Source organism: Rutilus rutilus, assembly GCF_951802725.1.
Source record: "Rutilus rutilus genome assembly, chromosome: 21".
Classification (NCBI taxonomy): Eukaryota; Metazoa; Chordata; class Actinopteri; order Cypriniformes; family Leuciscidae; genus Rutilus; species Rutilus rutilus.
Genome location: NC_140226.1, coordinates 32024893 through 32049677, shown reverse-complemented (window position 1 = coordinate 32049677; position 24785 = coordinate 32024893). Strand labels below are relative to the sequence as shown.

General features: G+C 37.7%; 2 protein-coding genes across 4 annotated transcripts in view; one reads left to right on the top strand and one right to left on the bottom strand.

Moving 5' to 3' along the window:
• The window catches only part of babam2 (BRISC and BRCA1 A complex member 2), a 103237-nt gene extending 100938 nt beyond the window's left edge, over nt 1-2299 (bottom strand). For both annotated transcript variants that reach the window (XR_014625663.1, XM_084392492.1), the window contains exons 1-2: nt 2163-2299; nt 510-646 (exon numbers count right to left, since the gene is read on the bottom strand). Coding sequence is in view for 1 of the 2 variants with exons in the window: in XM_084392492.1 (XP_084248618.1) it covers nt 510-646 (137 nt within the window). In the remaining variant the exon portion in view is untranslated. The remainder of the gene's footprint in view (nt 1-509; nt 647-2162) is intronic.
• Nucleotides 2300-2423: 124 nt separating this feature from the next.
• The window catches only part of rbks (ribokinase), a 39426-nt gene continuing 17064 nt past the window's right edge, over nt 2424-24785 (top strand). Inside the window, exons 1-8 of one of the 2 annotated variants that reach the window (XM_084392490.1) lie at nt 2424-2477; nt 3872-3930; nt 9503-9635; nt 10226-10289; nt 11389-11451; nt 12465-12629; nt 15648-15739; nt 21147-21335. In XM_084392490.1, coding sequence (XP_084248616.1) covers nt 3875-3930; nt 9503-9635; nt 10226-10289; nt 11389-11451; nt 12465-12629; nt 15648-15739; nt 21147-21335 — 762 coding nt within the window. In that variant the 5' untranslated portion in view covers nt 2424-2477; nt 3872-3874. Of the gene's footprint in view, nt 2536-3871; nt 3931-9502; nt 9636-10225; nt 10290-11388; nt 11452-12464; nt 12630-15647; nt 15740-21146; nt 21336-24785 lie in introns of both variants that reach the window. The other variant, XM_084392489.1, reaches the window with a different exon arrangement.

Genomic DNA, 24785 nt, shown 5'->3' with positions numbered 1-24785 from the left:
CAGGCACTGAATCAGCCTGAGCCCCGTCCGGGTTAAGTCAAACTCACCTCATGACACAAGAAACTACGTAAACCAAGTAAAACAAGTGACTGTATAGTTAATATAGTTGTGAATATAGTTAATAATTTAACGTATTTGAATTAAGACTACATGAAAAGGGTCTGCAATAATCGTAAAGGCCCTGAACTGTAAAGCTCAGCGAGGAATAGAAAAATTACAGCCAATTTCTATTTCATCAAACCTATTGCACTGCAGTTCTTTTTACATAAAGTCTTGATATTATTTTTAATCTAGATATTTTGAAGAAGTAGTGTTCTATGGTAAGCCTGATTGATCAACTCTGAAAAGTCCCCTCAGCTTTCTGGAAATCTGATTGAGCAACTGTGATAAGATTTTAAATCAAAAGTAGGATATTTTAGTTGTAGCCTATTAGATATTAGTCATATTCATCAACGAATACATCGTTCCCTAAAAGTTATAATTATTTGCATAGTTACCAGAACACTCACCCAGTCTTGAGGTCAGTGATCCGGAGACAGCCAGAGGAGTCTAACCCGACCCGTCCGTTGCGCACCACGGTGCAGAGTAAAGGCCGGAGCTCAGGAGAGATCCGGCTCAGTGCCACTTCTGGAGACAGACTGTTCATCTTACACACAAAAGATCAGACGGCATGACAATACAGACATTTAGATGTTCAGTCATTATGAGAGTTTTCCATGAGTTGTAAGGTAAATAGCGCCATGGTCTAAACCAGGAGTGTGAACCTCTGGCCCTCGAGTTCAAGGTCAAGATCAAACTCACCTGAACAAGATCATCAAGGTGTTGTTCAGGATTACTAGAGAGATACAGAGTTGAGTTTGATCAGGGATGGAGAGAGATCTTGAAGGCCAGAGTTGCAAACCCTGGTCTATTCTGTCCTATATACGCCAACAATAATTTATTCTCTTCGCATAATAATATAAAATGACACATTTTGTGCCATTGCTTTGGAAAAGCATGTGTCCATCAAACTCACATCGAAATCATATGACTATATATGAGCCCGTTCACACCAAGGACAATAACTATAACGAAGATATAACTCTAAAAATCGTTGTAAATATAAAAGAAGATTCCACTCATCCCAAAACTATAACAATAACGGCACCGAGAAACAATTTCATTGGAATCACTTCAAGAACGATTTATTTCCAGCTGTTGAACGATAAAAACATTGACAATTCATTCTGCTTTAAAGAGCTTGAGCATTTAAAGCGGCAGACGACAAAACTAAAGCACACACTTCAAATAAACAGAACAATACTGTGGACATTAATATAGTTTTCTTTATGGTTATCAGGCCTTTAAGGGATATTAATATTACTGATTAATATTACTTTTTATTGATTGGCTTCCTAAAAACACCAGTGTGAATGCAATGTAGACTGAGACTCTATTACAACTAAAAGAGGTTTGAGTCCACTTTAAAGTCCAGATTCAAGACAATTGACAGTAGCCATTGACTTCCATAGTAGGAAAAAATACCATGGAAGTCAGTGGTTACCATCCACTGTTTGGTTGCCAACATTCTTCAAAATATATATATTTTTTGTGAGTGTGTTCAGTAGAAGAAATTCATACAGGTTTGGAACAACTTGAAGGTGAGTAAGTTAAATGATGACAGAATTTTCATTTTTTGGTGAACTATCCCTTTAAGTAAGAGATGTAAAAACAGAATAGGCTGTATTGTCCTTGTTGACACTAATTAATAAGTGGATTCCCACAGTATAAAATAAATAAATCTTGTTTAGACAGGAAACGTAAATTTAAAAAAAGTAATCAGCGTGATATCCAGCTGTGTAAAACACATTATTATCATGGAACACATTAATAACACTGATGATATTTACTAATACTGTCGAGCAGCTGCAATGACACACAAAACAACAACACTACCACAACACATGTGGATGAGTGAGTCGAAGAATTTGTGTTTGTTGTGTAACGTTAGTTTGATTTTATTCAGTTTGTGTTAGAGCTGCAAATATATGCTAACAGACCGGCTAGCATGCTAATCCTGCACTATGAACGCGTTTCTCTATGCTAATTATGGTTATTTCTTTATCAAAGAAGTCGTTTCGATCAAGTAAAATTTTCGTACGTAACAAATGCCGTTTCAGTACCTTTTATATGTAATGTAGAACAACTTTCGAGTATGAACTCATTCCTCACTTCCGCTGTTGTTATTGAGACTTGTTTATGGATGTTTATCAATATGCCTGATAGTTTTAACACGGCTTTCCTGAATGACTTACGTGAATAATACGTGCGTGTGTTCAATAGTATACTTTATTAAACATATATACATTTTATACATGCTAAATATGTTTAATCTCGTTTGAAAGCATACATCCCTAATTTTAAAGACAGGCGAATACTGTGACAGCTCAAAATGGGCTTGTGTGTAGTCACATGTGTTTCTGTGCTGTCAGATAGACGTGAGTACAAAGTGCTGCTTTGGCAGGTTAGATATCGCTTTATTCAGTGGACAAATAGGTAAAAATGTAAAATATTATTATGTACCAAATGATTTTGAATGCAAATTAATTATGCACTTGAAATGATTTAATGTGATATTGCATGAATTCTTGTGAATGAGATGATTAATCAAGTATCAGAATCAGAATGAGCTTTATTGCCAAGTACGTTTACACACACACACACACACAAGGAATTTGTCTTGGTCAAGTACAGAAATGAAATATAACATTAATATTAGAAACAAAAATGTAAATAATGCAATATAATACAGTGTTAGAAATATAGATGTATAGAAATAAATGTACAGATATGTATATCATATACACTGAATAACATGCACTCAGGAATTGCTAGTAAATTTCATAAACGATTACAAGGAAACAGCATAAAACACATTTAATTAATTGAGAAATTTTGAAGTAGAAAACTTGAATATTTTTATTTTTATTTTATTATAATAGTTTTATTTACAGCTTTAGACATTTTTTTTCCAGTGTAGATATTAGACGGTGCAAAAGAATTCGTTGACTTTGTAGAATTAATAGAAACATAATTAGTAGACTTAGCCTATAAATCCTCAAACATTTTCACGCAATGTCTCTGATTGTAAATAAAATACACTTCTTAACTCCTTTAACAAGATTTTATCAACCTAACTAGATATTGATATTCCCAACACTCCACATTTTGTTTCTGCAGGAACTAATGACTTTATTTTGTCAGATATTCAAATTATTCTGACTGAATAATTTGTTGCATCTTACTTTCATGACAATATTTTCTCCTTAGACATCCATGAAATAACAAAGCCATATATATAATACACGATTAAATTATCTGTATCACATTTCGACTCTCTTTGTTCGTTTTATCGTGCAGAGAGGATCATATCTAAGTCTCAGGCCCAAACAGCAAAAACACTCGAAGCCATTCAAACCATTAAGATTGATTTGAATCTAAATATGCAGAAAATGCAGCCTGGACTTCAGTTATTTTGAGAAAATGTAGGCTGTTCCTTAGCCAGCGGCAGGCTTTTACAGTCCCCTGAGGCATGCTGGGAGATTTGAGCAGATTAACACTCCACTATTCACATATGTTGCCTACACGCGAAGGGATTGAATTAATGAAGGATTTCCGTGGTTGTTGTCAATCACATGATCCAGTCCTGAAATAATCATCCACATTAGAGTACGCATGTTTAATGTGGATCGCAACTACCAGTGTTTAAGCATTTAATTGTTGTTCTCAGTTCTCAGAATGAAATCTATGTAAATAATGTCAAATAATCATAGTTTTTTTTATATATATTCAGTCTAAATGTTGTTGTTTTTGTTGTTATGAATGTCATCAGGTCATGCCTGCGGACGTGAGTGTTGTAGTGGTGGGATCTTGTATGACTGACTTAGTAAGGTAAGTCATCAAAGCATTCAGTGTCATAGTGAACCAGACCCGTGGGCAAATATGTGCCACATGTTTTAAATACGTGGGCACACATGCATTTGTAATGCATTCCTCTGTTCTGATGAACAAAAAAGAAGAAAAAAAAGCAGTGATTGCAGCTAAATCTACACTGACAATGAACAATAGAGATCCATGTAATTCTGTATGAATACTGACCCATGCATTCTAGCGTTGCAATATTATATACATTATATACAAATACGTTTGAGTGGACATTAAATGCAACAACCATTTTTTTTTTTCAAATAATATGATAATTTAGCATGTCACATCAGTTTTTTTTTTTTGTTTTTTTTACTGTATAGTTAGATAAAAACATGCCTTCATAAAATAAAAATAATTTTCATGTTCAATTTCATGCTTAACTTGCAATTTACATTCAACAAATCTACCCTCTGTTATGAACTTAAAGCTGAGACCGCACATATTATACCAAACAATGATTTCATGCTCATGTGACAAACTCGCACACTCATCGTCGCTGTGATTGTGGAACATATTCCACTTGCAGAAGGCAGACTTTAAGATTTTAAAATAACTCTGAAAGGAATTAGTCCTTCCAGCAGGAACCAAATAAGGTCCAACAAAGGCAGATTTTGGGGAACTGCCTTCTGTTCTGCCAGCTCTGTCTATTATTAATATTTCCCCAGGGAACTGATTCACTGCTCACTGGTCATATTTGCCGCCGGCAGTTTTTTTTTTTGTCATTCTGACTGCAGTGTTTTCAGGTGCACCTCTTGACTGGAATACGGCGTACACTTGCAGCTGTGCAAATTAGTAAACTTTCACCTTGCATACACCCTGAGTTTTTATTTATTTTTGCAATGCAATGTATTACTTTGATGTCAAAGCTGAATTTTCAGCATCATTACTCCAAGTCTTCAGTGTCACATGATCCTTCAGAAGTCATTTTAATATGCTGATTTGGGGTTTAGGTAACATTTCTGATTATTATCAATGATGAAAACAGTGAATGTTTTGTGGAAACCATGATACAGGTGTTTTCAGGATTTAAATGAGTTCAAATGAACATATTTTGATTGAAATGTTTTTGGTAACAAATGATTTGATCAATTTAATGTGTTCTTTCTGCATAAAAGTAATGATTTCTTAAAATAATAATTACAAATCATTACTGACCCCAAATATTTGAACAGTATAGTGTAGTGTATATATAAATAAGCCCCAAGTCTCTGTGTTATTCTGATCTCTTTTTCTTTTCCTTCTTTTAATGTGTATGGGGTTTTAAACAAACATCGAAATCCAAATGTTTATAAAAACATAAAAAAAACCTTATTAAACCAAATTTTTTCACTTTTTATTATTTGAGGTATCATTCCACAATTGGCGCAGGACAAGGTATGCCAAATTTGAATAAGTCAGATTAGGTGTTTGTTCAGAAGAGGAAATGTTTCTCAAAGAGCTAATCCAGAAACAACATTTTCCTTTCCATACATAAGTAAATCATATTCATTTCTTGCTTCGTCATACCCTAAGTAATCAAAACAAACTAGCCCTTATAGGGGAAAAAAAAAGTTCCAATTGCTCATATACGTTACCATTAAAAACATCCAGTCATCAATGTTGGCCTTTGAACAGAAGAGATTGCATCAATTAGGCAATAGTTCTGATGGGAAGTGTGTGTTTGTTTTTTTGGAGGGTGGCTGACACATTTCACCCATCAAAGTGCTATGCATGGCTTTGAAGTGTAAAATCCAGTTTTCGATGTGGCTTGTGTTTTCTGACAGTCAAACGGAGTCAGTGTCTCGTGTGGAACGTGTGTGTGTGTTTGTGCTGAAGCCAGACAGTGCCACCTGCTGATTACTGTTCAAACCTATTGGCGTGTGTTCACTGGAGCCGTCAGTGTGTGATGTTAGCCGAGAGCGTGCATGCGGCAGCGGCACACACAAGTCTTGCACACTCTTTGACTGGGGTCTCATATATTCATGAAACAATTAACTTCAGAAACTTTATCTTTGGTTCAAACTGGGCCTTTTTTTGTAATAGAGACGTTACTGGTGATACTATGTTACTTTGATAAACATCATAGCACTAAATGATGAACATGTTGATGCACCATGGTAGTTACACAGTACTTACACACAAAAAATACGTTTTTTTTTATAGTGCTGTTTAGTATTTTATTTTTCTCCTTCGCTTCCATTTTTATCTCTCTCTCTCTCTCTCTCTCTTTGCATGTATAAGGTATATTTACAGGTGAAAAGGGTAAACATTTTACCCATCACAGTACATCATTACAAGTTTAAATATGCAAACGAGCCATTTACTACTTAAATATACACTAATAATTTGCATAAACATCCAGCACAGAAATCTAAACACTGGATAAAGCCAGGTTCAAAATTCATTTCATTTTGTTGACTTTAGAGTTAAAGGTATTTACAGAGGAGATTATATATATATATATATATATATATATATATATATATATAATCTGATAAAATAAACACTTAAATGTGCATTTTGGATGTCTTCTTTCCATTAATCTGAAGTTATGAAAGCAAAATAGCCCAGAACTTCAAAATTGGCCAGTGCCTGAAAAAACAATGGTTTTGCCTGTAATGTCTTGATTTAAAGTATGTTTATTATGGTACTTAATAATCTCTGTATTCATATTACATGGCATTTGCATGATATTCCAAAGTACTTGAACAATGCTATGAAATGAACATGTCAAAAAAAAAAAAAAAAAAATCTATTGCCTTACAAATAAATAAAATGCACAAAAAAAGGAAAAAGTAATCGTATAATATTACTATTTGCATATAAAGAATAAAAATGCATGTGGCATGGATAAATAAAATGCAATAGACTCTGCACGGACATTAATGAAATGGTTTTAATTTAACTATATTGTAGATGAAAATAATACAAGAAAAAATAAAAGTGCTAGTTATTATTAATAATGAATCAATGTATTGTTAAAAGCAAATACTTGCTCTTTTATTGCCACAAGGCACAATTGCACACACTGTTTCTCATGCAGGCTGTTTGAGGTCCTGTCTTTATAAAGTAGTGAACATCTGCGTGGACCACAGCCTACGTCACAGAACACCTGTTGTTTCCTCTTGGCACAGGAAAGTCACAGCGTTTGTATCAGAAATGCGTTTGTGGGAGAATGACTATTGCTTATAAAACAATAGAGGAAGTGTAAGCGAGGAGTTAAGGTGAGGCCCGTCTGACTGTAACCTGTGACACAGACAGTGACTCAGTCAGACAACCTTAGAATGCAAGTTGTAAAATAGTGCATCCACACTAAAGACTTTAGATTTATTAAGGCGCTGCACTCTTATTACTATGAATGGAAGAAAGTGTAACGTGCATTAAGTCCCGCTTTCTATATAAAAGCCAATCGACAATTGATTCCCAAATTGCAGGTTTTTTTGTCATGATTTAAGCATTTGGAAACGGAATTTATGAGACAGTTGTCAGATTTCATTGTTGATTTCAAATATGAAATTTAATAAAAAGCTTGGTGAACAGCTTTGAAGAATTAGATTTTTCCCCATTCAAAGAGATGAAATGGTGAATAGAGTGAAATGACTTGCCTTAAATGGACTTTGATCCACAATCCTATTGGTTGTACAGTTGAATCTATGCAAATAGAAATTGCAGTGCAGTTGTGCGGTCATAATAACAATTTCCGTCTTCTTTGCCGACCCCAGAGCATTGTTTGTGGTAAAAGTGTCGCAGATGTGAAGTTATTACTGCAACAGTAGTGTTTTGCTTAACCTTCTTCATTGTCTTCAAGTTTCTGACCAGCAACAATTCTTTTATTTATTATACATCCTTTCATTATCTATCATTAATACTCAATTAAAAAGTGTTTAAAAAAAAAAAAGTCAGTTCAGATTTGAAAATGTGGGGACATATGCCTTGTGGTCACTTATAATTTCCCTCCATTAGTTCTTTATCTTTAGTATTTTTTTCTTTATCAGCATAATTGACCACAGTTCATCAAAAACATCATAAACAACAAGCTGAAATCTCTTTACTTACCGCTCGCGTTACTGAAATCGCGACAGGATCTTTGTTTATCCGCATTGACTTCCTGTAATATTCCCTCTCTTAACCACACAACACACATGTGAAAAACAACTTTATCGGCTCATTCTGCCATCACATAAACATGGGCTCCCGGAGACTTGGATTGTGGCCAGACCGTAACTAGATGTCTGGGATTGAGGTTTATTTTTTTTTCTTCTGTTGTTCAATAGAATGAGTAATGGCTGCTAGTTCTGCTCGGGTGAAAGGCTGATGGACCCCGCTCTGAAATGTCACGCACTAAACAGCACAGCAATTAGCTTTTTTAGGGAGTTCAGGACACCTGCCTTAGATTTAGAAGAACTCGGTTATGTCATGTCATATTATTTTCATTTACAGCTCACAAGCATGTTTCCAGTAAAAGTAAAACAATATGGACTTTTTAGAACTGGCTGAATGGACCATCTGTCATTCCTCTGAAAACAAAGTGCATACAGCGATACAAAGACTTGAACACTCACAATGCCTAAATTAAAATTAAGACAACTGAACTGGTTGCTTTACAAACTTTGTATATCAAAATTAGGGAAAATCTACTTTGAATTTCTACTTTTGGGTGGATAGGGTTGACTTTCTTTCCAACAGTTATAATTGGACCCCATTGACTTTTATTATATAGACAAGACATTATATGAGGCCCTGTTTACACCTGGTATTAAAATGTGTTTTAGTTGATCGGATCACAAGTGGACGACGCTAAGTACAGGTGTAAATGGGGTGTAAAACATTTTGAGCTTGTCCACTTTTGACCACTTCCAGAGGTATTTCGACCGGATTGCTTTCGTAGTGTAAACGCTCATGTGGTCGAATGAGTTCGAACAGCCGCAAAAGACCGTCTACTCTCCGTCTACTGACCTAATGTGTGAACATAATGGGAAGCGCGCTAGACAGACTGGATTATACTTTGTCGGCCGAAGACCCAAGTTAAGTTTGAAGGCAAAAAACATACCAAGCATGATGTTCTCTCACCATTCCTGATTTATAACACACACTCACGGCGTTCGGCTGGTCTTGTGACTATCAGAGCAGAAACGAAAGCTGATGCTCATATGTAAATTGTACAAGTTTATTTCATCCATTAGATCGAAAGATCTAAACAAAAACATACATACCACCCATAGACCCTCCTCTTGAAGAAATCAGGACAGAAGTGGTTGAAAGTGGACAAAAGAGACGGATCAAAACACCAGGTTTAAACAAGGAATGTCTCCCTCGTCTACTTGTGATCCGATCGACCAAAACGCATCGATCCCACAGTAAACACAGACATTTTTTCAAATGATGTTCTTTTGTGTTACATGTGAGTAAATAATGAATTTCATTATAGAATGACCTACCCTTTCAGTACAATTAAATATGGACACTTTTTTGCCTTCCCAATCAATTCTTGGTTGGATACTTTTGACTAACTGTTCTGTACTTTTTTATAGCCTAGTCCCATATGTCTTTCTGTTAGTCAGGCACCGCGACTTCCCAAGGCTGGAGAGACGATACATGGACACAAGTTCTTCATTGGTTTCGGTGGTAAAGGGGCCAATCAGTGTGTCCAAGCTGCGCGAATGGGGGCCAAGACTGCCATGGTGTGCAAGGTACCCAATACGGTCTGCTTTTCTGAACATCCTAAATAACTGAATATAGCCTGAAGTACACAGACACAAAAAAGTTTAGGTTGATACCAGAGCAATTCATGTATTTCAGCATTTAACCGCACAAGAGAACCTAACCAAGTAATAAAGCTCTTGATTTTGTCAGTGCAAAGACCCCAATCAATACCGAAGCGTATGCAGTGTGTAAAAATAGACTCCTATGCTTTCAGAAACATTCAAAGAGAGATCACACTTCAAAGACAGAAGGCCAGGTAGTGAAGGGTCTCCGCTGCTGGGGCTTAGGACCCCATCCTTGGCATGTCTTTACCAGTGTGGGATAAAAGCAGACCCAGCTGGGAAAAAAGGAACCCCTTTGCCCTCTACCTCAACATTGAATGTCTCATAGAGAGGAAGAGAAGGAGAGAGAGGGGGAGATTAAAGTTGTATTTGTAGAGTGGAGGCGTTTGTTTGGGGATGCTATATCTGGAAGGCTTGGCCTGATATAGCAATGCAGAACTTTGGCCGGTCAGCCAGTTGCTAGAAAATATCATCTCAAGTTCCGCTTTTCATCTTTGGTTGCCTTTTCTCCTCAGGTCGGCAGAGACGTTTTTGGGAACGACTACATTCAAAACTTCAAAAATAATGGCATATCGACTGGTAATGGCCAAACGGTGCTTTCATATTGTTTCACATCTCTGGCAGCCAAAAAACAGATTTCAGATTCTTTTTACAAACCCGACACAAAACAAAACAAATTAGTAGGTGGTTTGAAATCTGATTAAAATGATGTTACAGTTTGAAGTAATTATGAATAACATTGTATTTTTCCCCATTATTTGAGTGGAAATTTGTGTGTAACTTAATACAATACAAAGTGTGCGATAGTGCCTCTAGCTGTGTCTTACATTTTTTGTGACTTTTTCATTTTTCACTGGAATATGTGAACAGCGAATAAGTGAATGAATATGACATTCGTAAATATGATTGTATAAAATATAGTAATGCCTCCATTATTTATGTTTATGTAACATGAACCTTGATGAGAGTTCAGCAGTATGGTGAGATGCCATGATGTTCGTAAAGAAGAAGCAAAATTTCCAGTTTTACATCCTCTGACTTCCAGCTACTCTTATCATGCTGACGTCTCTAAATCATTATTACTATAGCAGCCGATGTAGATAAATCAGATATTGATTATGCTATCAGAACAAACAGATCTGATTTCATCACTTGTGCAATGATGAACCGTGACAAACAGCAAAAAACTAATCTTGCTTTGAAGATGTTTAGACATTTTACTTGAAAGCAAGAAAAAATACAAAGTATGAACATGATTTTTTTGCAGTTTATTTGTGTTCCTGAAACGCCCTGTATTTGCAATCCGATAATGACATGATTTAAAATATATTGGCCCTTTTTATAGTTATCTACATTTTTTTAGTAACTTGTAGTTTAGCTTATGTTTTGTGCTGAATCGATCAACTGTATTTTTAATTTTTTAATTTGGCAAGTTACAATTTTAAAATAGCTTCCCCAACACAGTTTGTAAGTCTGCATATGTGCTGCCTCTATTGTCATAATTTATAAACACTGTAAATGGACATTCTGATTTGTTTAGTTCAGTTTTTTTTTATACTGTAAGCAATTTAGGTTATCCACTTCTCTCTCTCTCTCTCTCTCTCTCTCTCTCTCTCTCTCTCTCTCTCTCTCTCTCTCTCTCTCTCTCTCTCTCTCTCTCTCTCTCTCTCTCTCTCAGCCTATGTGGAACAGACTGAAAATGCTGCGACTGGAGCCGCCTCGATCATCGTAAATGACACAGGTAAAATTAAATTGGTCCAAGTACCGAGCCTTGCTGCATCCCTGAGTTTTAAAAGCCCCTAAAATAACATAAACACAGCTAAGTACTCTTCTGAATGAGACATAGATGAGTGAGAAGCTCTCTATCTGTGTCCACCTCGCCTACACAGGGTAATTTTAGACCCAGTTTAATGTAGCACTGCTTGGACTTAAAGAAAGGTGACATAACCAGCCTGCCTCTGAATGTAAGGCCTGCTGCATTGTAAATGTCATGATCCAGCATAAGTGCTAAGCCTCGTGGCAGTCCACTCGCACCACAGTGAGCTCTCCAGGAAGAGCTCTGATTGGCGTCATGATCACCATAACAACCTACTTTCAGTGTCCCAGCTTCCTGTGTGAATATCACAACGATGTGAAATTTGAACAATTATCTCGAAAGCTAACAAGGAAGCTGAAATGAGGAAAAGACTGATAATATCTCCTGACTCTGCAGTGTGGTTTTTCGAACGCTTATGCCAGCTCTTTATTTGTGTCTGTGTGTTCGTGGTGCAATAGCGAGAAAATTTCGTACATGTCTGGGTGTGTAAAGTGTCTCCTATATCCATGGCTCCAAAACATATTTGTACACTTAAAACACATTTAAAAAACTTTTTATGAATGTCATTCCATTCGATAAAAACATGTTCAGACAGAAAAAAAAGGTTCCAAGGTCATTTTAGTTCATCATGTTCCATATGACATATTTTGTCTTAACAGTATATGAAATGTATTGTTTTATTACTTAAAAAACTAACACATTGTTTTAAATAAAGACACTTATTTTGATATGCAATGGCATTCATATATTTTTAAGGTGTGACTTGTATGTCTAAATAGTTTTTTAGAGTCACTGTATGATGTGACCTGTAATTCTGTACATGAATGCATTCTTTGTAAATGTGGATTTGTAATTAAATTTTAGTCTAATTAACAGTAATGTCTCCTTAAAGGTTTTATAAGCATCTTATTGTCATGTTTAATATATTGTATTGGCAGGGGAGAATGCCATAGTGATTGTGGCTGGTGCTAATATGCTTCTGGGGCAAGAGGAGCTACAGCGGGCACAGTCTGCCATAGTAAATGCCAAGGTGCTTGTTTGCCAGCTTGAGATCAACCCAGATGCATCACTGCAGGCCTTGAGAATGGCCAAAGAGAACCACGGTCAGACACGCATCTTTGCTTCATATCTCAATGTACTTGATCGTCTCATCCCACTTCCTGTTAAGTCAAATTTCTTAATGCACATTGTTTCAAAGGATATTTACAAAAAAAAAATGGTAATGTTTATAAGATGTTAATATTTTTATTAGGGATGCACGATATATCGGCCACCATATCGGTATCGGTGTTCATTTTTGATGCTTTCATTATCGCCCCAATAAGAAAATGTGGCCAATATATTAAAGCCGATAAATAATGTATTATTTCCCTCAGCTGAGACACTTCAGATGCGCACTGTTCGCCATGATGTTTTTGAATTGCTTGAAATATGATTGGAATCACTTTGAAAAGGAAATTACGGTTAAGTGCAACGTCTCACTCATGCCTCATTTCACTCATGCCTCACGTCAAGCCTGTCATATCGGCTACATAAAATTATAACGAGAACATTATAATTGTGTGCTTGGGACATGGTGAGACTTTTGTTTTTCAGGCTCTCAAAAATTATATAAAAATTTGGATTCAGATTTATCAGGCAATATATCGGTTATCGGCTTTCAAATATAAAGAATTGCCGGTTATCGGTATCATTCCAAATTTTCATATCGGTGCATCCCTAATTTTTATGCCTTATAAATCGCATTTAGCATATTAGAGCTGGTTGAAAATATAGTTTACATTTTGCGACATTACAAGAAGCAATGATGAAGTTTATAGTTGTTGTAGTATCACAATTCAGGTCTTCCCCTTCCCTTACAGTCCTTCCATAAAATCACTTGTTGGGGTCCTACTTGTATAATCGCCAAATGGTTTGCGTGAAGAATAGCACAATCATTTAACAACAGTAGTTTATTTCCTTTTCACTCCCATTTTCTAAAAACTATTTTTAGCTCCTTATACCAAATGATTGGTGAGAATAAAGCACGACTTTTCCCTCCTGTGGAAAATAACACAACCTGCTGTGTCTCAGATATCATTAGCACCTTGTATGTTCAGGTCCCTGCTGATCAGAGACACCGTGTATCCTTGTCATGGAGATGTACAATGATGCAACAAGCTTATTCCACAGATGGATGACACAGATGGATACCCCCCCCCCCACCACCACCACACCAACGCACCCCGATATTCACATTCACCACCTCACAACACCCCAGATACATGCTGTTTAGCCCGTTAGCGGCCCATATTAAGTGTTAAGAGACAGGCCATTAGCCCAGATTATGCGCCTATCACTTGGGATGAATTCATCAGACAATGACGTGCGCAAATAGCACTTAGCCGGAGCTCAAGGCTTGGATTACGCACATGCCTCCCCCACAGGCTCAGTGGAGAAGAATCCGAGGACCGCTTTCCTAACCACATTTTTAAATAAATTAATATAAAGGCCATCTAGCTTTGATTCTCTCCTCAAGTGTAGTTAATTTCGGTTAACTTCAAAGCTGATATGTGGCTAACATGTAATTTCGTACTTTAGATCAGCCACTAAAGGGATGTTTGATCACTCTAGTGTGAATTTAGCTCACATTTAACTTGTGTTTCTGTTGTTTTTCATTTGGAGCTTTTTAAAGCATCTCTGAGCAAGTGAGGTTTGGCATGACTCATTCATTCATCTCATTTACTCGTTAGTATTGCCGTTTATTTTCCCTCATTATTTCCCTCCTCTTCCATATTACGTTATTCACTTCACAGAGGCTCAACTAGAGGCTCACCGCCGATTCCTAAAACACTCTCACTTTGATTAAAGAGACAGTTCACCCAGAAAAGGAAAATTCGTCCAGTGCTTCAGAAAGGAACAAGGAAACACAATAACACTGTAATTTCAAATCTGTTTCTCTGAATGCTTCTCAGAATTCCTGAATATAAGTCATTGGAAGTACTTTTATTGTACTTTCATGTTTCCCTTTTGTCTTGAGCTTGACAGTCTGAAACACTGTTTGTTGTGTAGAAAATACCAGCTTCTGGGCATCATTCAAAATATGGAATTAAGAAAAACATCAACTTTTAGGTGTGAAATGTATTTTAGATGTTGTATGGGGGAAGGAAATGTGTTAATTCACAGTGGAACATGATAAACTGATCATGTTTTTAAGCAAAATTGTATGTATTGTGTGTAATTCCCCCTGGAGTGTCAATACAAATCACTAAAATTGTCCTTTGGCACCAGTCGGTTAAAGGTAATTACAAAAAAAAAATCATTTTTAAGTGTGGCTTGAGTGTCCAAATACTTTTTGGATCTACTAAAGCAGCGGCTCTCAAAATGTTTGGCACAAAGGCCTTCCATTGTCTAATAATATTTGAAGCCCCCAATTATTGGCTAAAATGTTTCCTCTGATATTTCTGCTGCAATTACTGGTGTTAATATTAAGGCTTAGAAGTAGAAACTGCTCTAAGGATTCCAACATGTCTTTGTGCATATTAGATTAGCATAAATTCATAAGCAGCAACATACACGATTCTTTCTTCAGATACATTCTTACAGTCAGTCTTTTTCTGTATAGTAAGGACCATGTTCAAACTTGGGATACATTTTTCAGCAGTAATGCTTCTAATGACGCATTTAATGTTCCCACCTCTTAAATTGTGTTGTTTATTAAGCTCACTAGTGAGAAATCCCCTCAGCGACAGGAAGTAAGGAGATAGTGCCTCGGTTACAGTGACTTCCTATGTGGTCGGCTTTTACAGAACATTTCGAGTTTTGGACTGAGAGAAAGAAAGAGAGAAAGGGAACTGTTGGCCAAGTATTGACGTGGTTATGAAAATAGTTTGCTTATATCAAATCGGATGAATGCAAGTAGCTCAAAGAGCGAGTTTCACACTGACTGCTGTCTGACGTGAACTGCGGTGTGTCAGTGTCTGTGACTGAGCTGTGTCTGCGTGCACACCGATTATTATAACGCATAACAATAATCTGACATCATACACATTCTTTACCTCGGTCTTTGCATTTTTACATGTGGTTTTTGCATTTCTCTATATGACCCAATATGTGAATAATATTTTCTATATTTCTTACAGTGAAGACCATTTTTAATCCAGCCCCCGCTATTGCAGACCTGCATTCTGATTTCTACAAAGCATCTGATGTTTTCTGCTGCAATGAGTCTGAGGTGAAAGACACTATCAATCATTTTACACAACGAAAAATATCACATAAACAAATTGACTTTTTTTTTTTTTTTTTCAGTTAGCTCCACATTGCTATGAAGATTTGAGTGTGTCGCTGTAGTCAAGTCAAGTCATCTTCATTTATATAGCGCTTTTAACATTGTGGATTGTTTCAGAGCGGCTTTACAGTGATAATAGGAAATTAAAGTAATAGAGATTGTTTTGGCTTTATAGCAGCTCTAGAATAAAGTTATTGTCCAGCTAAAGTTAGTTTTGATTGATTCACTTCCGTCGTATTAGTTATTAACTTAGGGGCCGCTAACACGACACCGTTTTAACAGAAAACTCTTAAAGGGATAGTTCACTTTGAAATTAATTTTTGGTATGTTTTAGCTTACCTCAAAGGCATCCAAGATGTAGGTGTCTTTTTTTCCGGAGTAGTTTCAATTTTGATATTTTTAGGTCAAACCGTTCTTGTCTGTCAGTCATATAATGCAGGTCTATGGTCACTGTCTCAAAACAGCATGCACAAAGTCCAAATTAAACAATTCCCCATCGTCCAAATTAAACAATTCCCCATCGTAAGTACACATTGATGGCTTAAGACACGAAACGAGCGGTTTGTGTGAGAAAACGAACAGTATTTATATAGTTTTTGTCCTCTTGTAAACACACACACCCAAATGATCAGAGGACGCGGGTGCTTCGGTCTGCGCAAGCGCCGGAAAGCGACGGAAAAGGTCAGAGGGCGCTCACTCATTGTTTACACAGAACAGAGATTGTAGGTAAGACGGCTAATCGAAATGGTTCTAATTTGCGCTTATCCGGGATGTTTAAACCGACGTTTAAGGCTACACATATCTTCTCTTCTTATAACATATCTTATAACTCTCTCATGTAAAACCATTCTTACCAAATATATGGTGCAGAAATACATTTTATTGCTCATTTCATGTAATGCCAGCTTTACAAATACAAAGGACACATACAAAGACGTTGTTCACATACCTCCGTTGGATGAGAAAACACCATAGGCACAGCTGATGATGTCAGTACTATGCGATCCTCTCCTTGGTTTATAAAATCATCAGGGGAAAAATGATCGCTGCAGACCCTCCTCAACTTTAGTACGTGTATGGGTGTGTTGATATCCAGCCGAAGAGCGATCAACCATAACTTCAAGAGGGAAGGATTATAAATTGGGAATTCGTGAAAACTCACCACTCCCGGATGAGTTCGCGCGAGCATACGAAATTGTTTTCTTTTACGTCGGTTTAAACATCCCGGATAAGCGCAAATTAGAACCATTTCGATTAGCCGTCTTACCTACAATCTCTGTTCTGTGTAAACAATGAGTGACGTACACGCGCGAGAGATAATTTCCGGCGCTTGCGCAGATCGAAGCGCCCGCGCCCTCTGACCTTTTCCGTCGCTTTCCGGCGCTTGCGCAGACCGAAGCACCCGCGTCCTCTGATCATTTGGGTGTGTGTGTTTACAAGAGGACAAAAACTATATAAATACTGTTCGTTTTCTCACACAAACCGCTCGCTTCGTGTCTTAAGCCATCAATGTGTACTTACGATGGGGAATTGTTTAATTTGGACGATGGGGAATTGTTTAATTTGGACTTTGTGCATGCTGTTTTGAGACAGTGACCATAGACCTGCATTATATGACTGACAGACAAGAACGGTTTGACCTAAAAATATCAAAATTGAAACTACTCCGGAAAAAAAGACACCTACATCTTGGATGCCTTTGAGGTAAGCTAAAACATACCAAAAATTAATTTCAAAGTGAACTATCCCTTTAAAGGGATGGTTGATTATGATTTCATTTTACTAACTTTAGTTGCTGTTTGAGCATAAACAGCATCTGCAAAGTTACGACGCTCAAAGTTCAAAGCAAAGAGAGATATTTTCTATTAAAAAAATTGCTTTTTAAGGACTACAACAAACGGCTGGTAGAGACTACACGACATTCCTCCCGGGTTAGTGACATCACTAACCCTAAAATGTACATAAACCCCGCCCCTGGGAACACGATTTATAGATTATCATGACAGAATATGCTAATCAATGACTAGAAGATAACTACACATCAGCGACATAAATTAATCAACTAACCATTCAGAAATGTCCTGTTGCTTCTACATGTTGTCACTTCTTCTTGAGTCTCTCCATCATTGTCTGACTCCGGTTTGAACATAAAAGGCTAAACGTTTTTTGAAATTTTCAGTGCGTGTCTGTGTGAGTGCAAGCTGTTGTAGCCCCGCCCCCTGTGCCGGGAGCAGCAGCTCATTTGCATTTAAAGGAACAGACACAAAACGGTGCGTTTTTGCTCACCCTCAAAAAGTAAATATCTGTGGGGTATTTTTAGCTAAAACTTCACATACACACTCTGGCGACATCATTGATTTATTTTACATCTTATGAAAAGGGCATTATACCACCCCTTTAAGTTCTTTCTGCGCAAACTTCAAAAACGCGAACCTGCGAGAACGCCAACGGGGTTCGTATTCTGCATTTTTAGAAATTAAAAAAGTCATCATAAATTAACTTTAAAATACAAATTCCAAAAAGAAAGTTGACATGACAAAGTGCATTTCGACTGCATTAACCCGTAGAGCCTATTTTGCCTGCAGGTTGTCAGGTTTGTTGAAGCAGGTTACTAGAGTAAAACAACAGCTCACTTATCTTGCCTGGTCATGACCTGCATACTAAAAACAAGATACTAAAGCTCAAATAGTCACCTACCTGCCAAGTGCAAGAAATTACGGGGTTGGCCGCGGTGTCTTACAGTAACTGTTATGTTTGAGGCCGCCCTCTTTCACATCGTGGCAGGGCAAGATGACAGACAAGGGCTTGGATTGATGGGAAACAGTAAAGTTAAAGCATCCACGACCAGGCAGGCAGATGCACAGATGGTGTGTCAGTCCGGCCCGGGGCGAAAGCTCCAGCGTGACTGAGAGTTTGAACCAGAGTTCTCCGTCAGGGCAGCTTTGATGTGGCTGGGAGGTTGGAGGGGGAAAAATGTACAGGTGGGACTTAAAAGTGAGAGCCCTCAGTACAAATCAGCCCCTTAGATCCAGCCTTCGTCCCAGCGCACGCATCCGCGTACATGCTTGGCTCTCACCCGACGACTTCAGTTGCGGGAGTGAAGGATGAATCATCGGCAGTTTACAGAAGCAGATAACCACACATTGATGAGTAATCTGTGCGCTTTTCTGTTTTGGCAGCCAGCTTGGAAAGATTGATGGCAAAGCTTAAAGTACACAAATACAACGGGGATACTTGTTGCCCTGATCTTTCAGTCGTTTGGTGGGCCAGAGCGGGGGGTTATTCTTCGCACCTGCACTAGAGAACCTAAAAGAACTGATAATGCAAACACTAAATTTTTCCAGGCTGAAGACACTTTGAAGACACAGTTTGATCTTTACGCACTTATTCATACACTCTGCTAGTCTTGAATGACATAAAGGTCGCTGACTAAATTTTGTGGGGGAAAAGGTCTTTTGTACTGTATATAGTGCAGGAATGTGTAAAGCTAAACACACACACAAGTCACTTTCAAACCAAGCAGCTGATGGACAGCGCAGCGAATTCAAGTGCAAACGAGCAAAATCTGCATCACATCACACGAATCTCCTGATCACACAGACTCCTATTGGGATGTCTGGATTTCACCCACTTTATCACATTGAGTTAAACAATATAGCCCGGGTTTCACAGACAGTTAAGTAGCTTTTATAAACATGGCGTTAACTGGTGTGCATCTTGAGACAAAACAATGGCACTGACATATTTTAAGATCTGTCAGGGCGAGTTGCTTTCAGTTAAAACATGCAAACATGCATTTTAGTCTGGGACTAGCTTAAGCCTTGTCTGTGGAACCGAGGGAAAAAGTGATGAATCAGAAACTACACAAGTTTGTCCGGTTGTCCAGTCAATGTATTATTTAAGCACACAGTCCTGTTGTAATGCACACACTCTTGTGTTACTGTGGTTGTAGCACTTCAGTACTCAAATGGCGATTGTGGTGTCATTCCTGGTCTAATAGACGTTATCCCACACACACGTCACATGAACAAACAGGAAAACAGGGGCTCATTGCATCCACTCGTCAGAGAAAGTGTTAACGGCAGGACAAACTGATGGCGATATCTATGAACTTTTAAGGTAACCTAGCGAGTTATTTTTATTTTTATATGCTGTGGACATTGGTTATGCTCAATTTTCCTCAGTCCTTTAAAGGTATCTTGAGTAAAACGGCTCTTCATTTAATGAAGCACGTATCATTATATGCAATGCGACCTGTTTTACTGAATACAGAAGTTTGTTATGCATAACCCACATTGTGCACAACTTGACTCAGTTCATCAAATCTAATAACGTTCATGACCTCTGAAGACACTTTTCTTTTCATTTGACTTCAGCGGACTGCTGAAGAGTGTCTTCAGAGGTCATGAACGTTATTAGATTTGATGAACTGAGTCAAGTTGTGCAGTTATGCAACACCTACATTTCATGATACAAACAGTTCCTGATGGATAAAAGTCCTGCAATACACTTTTTTTCCTCGTTGAATGTCCAGTTTCAAAATAAAATATAGCAGATTACTTAATAACCACTAAAATGGGTTTCAGATGCTGTTTTTATTTTGACTTTAAACTTATTATCGCAAGTGATTAAGTGATTAGCGCACTTATACCATGGTCATTTGCCAACATAGACAACTTAAAGCTGTTATTGATGTTTGCAGCACAATATTTCACCAGAAGGGGAAAAATTATGGTTATTTTCGTCAGTTACGACTCGTTAGTTCGAGCATCCGGTCCACTATAAATCAGACACAGAGATAAAGTGATTTACATCTATATGAATGTAAATGTAAATATAGATTTACATCTATATGAATGAATTTGAATTAATTATCAAGAGTGCCAGAGATTCATTAGCGAAGCTATTTTATTTAAAAAAAATTGCAGGCAATATTGATAACTTTCTTTACTCCTGATTCCTGAATGTTTCTGTGTGCGCAGCGCGATCTCAGCTGTGTGTGAGTGACGTATGTGTGTGTGAGCGCATCAGTGAAAACAGCGCATTAATATGGAACGGTGATTAAACTGACTTTGAACTGCATTAAACGGTTTTATGACCTTCTAGCGAATCAGAATCGAGTATTCAGGCAGAACATGGTATGCTAATTAACTAACGTCAATGTATACAACTTAAAAAAGATGCTGATAGCTAGAAGTGTTTGAGTTCACGAACGTAGAGTATGTTTCTGGCAACTGTAACCGTGGTTTAGAATACAAACATGTTAGCAAAGTTGCATATTAGCTGTTAGCATAACCGTTATGTGCATAAATGTGACTGTTTCCTCTTTGTCTTGCGGTGTTCCTCTCAGGCCGAGCTGTTGACGGGTCTGTCCGTCACCTCAGTGGAGGATGCCAGTCGAGTGGGCCTGGAGCTGCTGCACAGAAGTTGTGGTTCAGTCATTGTTACCTTGGGGCCACAGGGCTGTGTGGTGTGTGAGTCCACAAACACGGCACCTAAACACATTCCCACCACCGCCGTCACCGCTGCTGATACCACGGTAAGACTGCGGTTGACTGTTGACATTTCTTGGTTGGCACGTTTTGGGCTCGAGGTATGTTTCCCATGTCAACCATCTGAATTAGACCCAATCAGAATCTATATGAGATTCACATGGGCTAATTCAGATTGGGCCAACATTTAGCCCATAGATAAATCAGTTTGGGACTCATGTCTTGCTTACATCGGCCACACCATGAAATGTTGGCTAGGTCGTACATAGTAGCTGCGTTTCCATTACCCTTCAAATTGCGCAAATTGAAATTGAAATTTGAAAATATGGCCCAATGGAAACACTCGCAAAAACTCCCTTATATCGCAAAAAAGTTTTTCGGTGGTTTTTCAGGCAATTCAAAAAATAAATATTTCGCAAAACTGCAATGGAAACATTTACAGGTCACCTGGCGTACGTAAAAGTCACATGATCATTCTTTAAAGATGGTGTGGTATGTTTGGACAGAAGACGAGACTTTTATAAACTCATAAAAGACTAAATAATTACAGGAGTTCCTCTGTGAAAACCTCTGAGAAACACCTCGTGGCCACTCCCCAGTATAAGGGTCTTTCCTTGCCATTAATGCTTGGATAACATCGCCTACGTCTCCTTCCATTAAAAATAATGGCTGGTGCGGTGGCTGCGATGAACCTACGTGAACCTGCCAACATCCGTCGCCATTATTTTTGGTGAGAGGAAAAATTATGTTTTAGTTGCATAACATCGGTTAATGGAAATGCCAACATTTCGCAATCAACATTTGGAAAATATCGCAAATGTTTTCCGCAAATCTGTAATGGAAACCAGTCTATAGACAGTATAGTTTTGTTCAGTCCCTAAAATTGTTGTTTTTCATCAAAAGTGTGTGTCTGGCAGGTTTATAACATGTTTTAGGTCAAATCTGAACATTGTACACTTAATTCTCTGTTTTTTCGAACAGTGCTCCAGATGTGTGTTGAAGTAGAATAAATGTATTATGTGGCATATTGAGTTAGTTATCTGCAGCACATATATCTGGCGCTCAAAGTCTGTGACTCACCACACACTAGCGGTTCTTCCTGGGCTAGGTTCTCTAACAAACCTATGAAAACACTTTACTCCTTTTTTTTTTTGTAGTTAATCACACAAAGAAGAAACCTTTTGACTATAGATATCTGGCTCACTTTGCAGGTTTCATGCATTTTCTGTAAAGCTGTTTTGAAACGACGTGTATTGTGAAAAGCGCTATACAAATAAATTGAAAATGTGAACTTTGCAACTGGCCAAGAACCAGTTGGGCAGTCGTGGCCTAATGGTTATAGAGTCAGACTTGTAACCCAAAGGTTGCGGATTCGATTCTCAGTGGCGGCAGATATTGCTCTCTTCCACCCTCAGAACCCATGACTTAAAGGAGTCATAACCTAGTATTACATTGGATACCTACTGCTGTATTATAGTCTTTCAGGCCCTTCTAAAAAAGAAAAGTGGAAAAAAAATTAACACAGACCTACTTTTACCCTTATTTCTGAAGGCATTATTGTCTCGCGAGATCAATGCGATGTTTTGGCTGTCGTGGACGCTCATTTTAATAATGCAAATGAGGGGCGCGTTGATTGGTTGAAGGAAGGAGGGGGGTTGACACGCAGGTAACTTCAGCATCATTACAAACTGACATCATGGCGCAAGTCCGGTGTGCACTCGGTTTCTCCATCTTTCGCGACTGAACTGAATATGGGGGAGAGGGGAAGGGGGGGCTTCCTGCTGCGGTGTCCATATATGGTATATCCTACTACCTCATGACGTCAAGAGGGAGCTGAAATCAAAATCTCGTATTTGTGTGCGCGTGCACGCGCGCTGGTTTATTTACCCTGAGGTAAACAAACGCTTCACTTTTAAATATCGGCTTCCCGGCCAGTGTATAATCGTTAGTCGATCATAACATACATTGATTCTCGTGGAAAAGTGAAAATTGCAGGTTATGACTCCTTTAAGCAAGGTCCGTGTGTGTGTGTCACTGTTTGCAGTGTGTGTGTGTTCGCTACTCACTGCTCCTAATGTGTGTGCACTAACTTGGATGGGTTAAATGCAGAGGACAAACTCAGAGTATAGGTTCCCATACTTGGCCTTCTCATGTTAGATCACGTCACTTACTTAAATAGGCAGAGTCCATCTAACTCACAAACCAACCACAGTTCAGCTGTACACCGGTAATAGACTGATGAGCAAAAGAATGGCATCTCATTGGAAATTCTAGAGCGAATGGTTGCATTGACGTCATAGAATGGAAATTGAAAATGGATTGTACTGTATATAGTCTATGATTTCTACCACTTCAGTACATAAGTAGTATTATTATTTGAGTTATAAGACATAATATAAAGGTTTTTTGACTGACAAAATGCCGGCGGCCGGAAACACTAACTGATAAAGTGAGTCGTACAAAACCTTTCTTTTTAGTAAACTCTGTGTACACAAACAATGTTCTCATTGCTGGAGTTCATGTGCAGAGCCCCTGGTGAGACTTCCAGCACAGTTTCATGTTGTGTCGAGCCGCCTTAGTGTTTTAAAAATAGCGATTTTTGATGCTATCATAGAAGTGCCCCATTCACTCCCATTCACAACGCAATTTGACCGAAAACGAAAATACGGTCAATCTTAAAAGTGGCGTTTCCATTCAATTTTTTTTTTTTTTTTTTTTTTTTACTGTTTTTTTTCACTTTTTTTTTTTTTTTACCATAAACAAACCAAAAAAAACACCCAAACAAACCAAAAAAAAAAAAAAAAAAAAAAATTGATAACAGCAAATAATAACAAATAAATAGTTATTACAGGTCTACTACGTCTACATTTAGTTGGTTAGCAGTGTCAATTTTGTACTTCATGTATACACAGGTATCACACATATATACACATATACATACATTCTCTACACAGGTTTTATACAGACCGCAGACCAGGGGGGAGGGGATCCAATAAATGAACACTTCTTGTTTTCAATCCATATCAATACATGTTATTGCTTGCCATTCACGTCCAAAATAGTCTTTAAGGGGAGACCAGTCATTTACAAAAGTATCCAGAGTTCCATCCAGTACATTATGCAGTCTTTCGTATGGTTACAGTGACAAGAGTTTTTTTCACGCCAAAGAGTTAAAGTAGGAGAGTGTTCTTTAATCCAAACTTGAAGTATGGAAAGGCGAGCAGCATACAACATTATGGACATTTGTTTTTGTTTCCGGCACACAATCGTTTAAACCAAGGATACACAATTTGGGATCCAGTGGCACTTTAATCCCAAAAGATTTTTCAATTTCCTGAACTAATTATGCTTTTACACGAACGTTTGACTCGAGTAGATTAACAAAAAGAGCCTAGGTTCAATTTTGGCGAGAGTTACACTTTAAATGCCACAAAAACATATTTAGAACAGAAATTGTATTGATAACCCGTGCACCAATCCTACCGGATAGATCAATT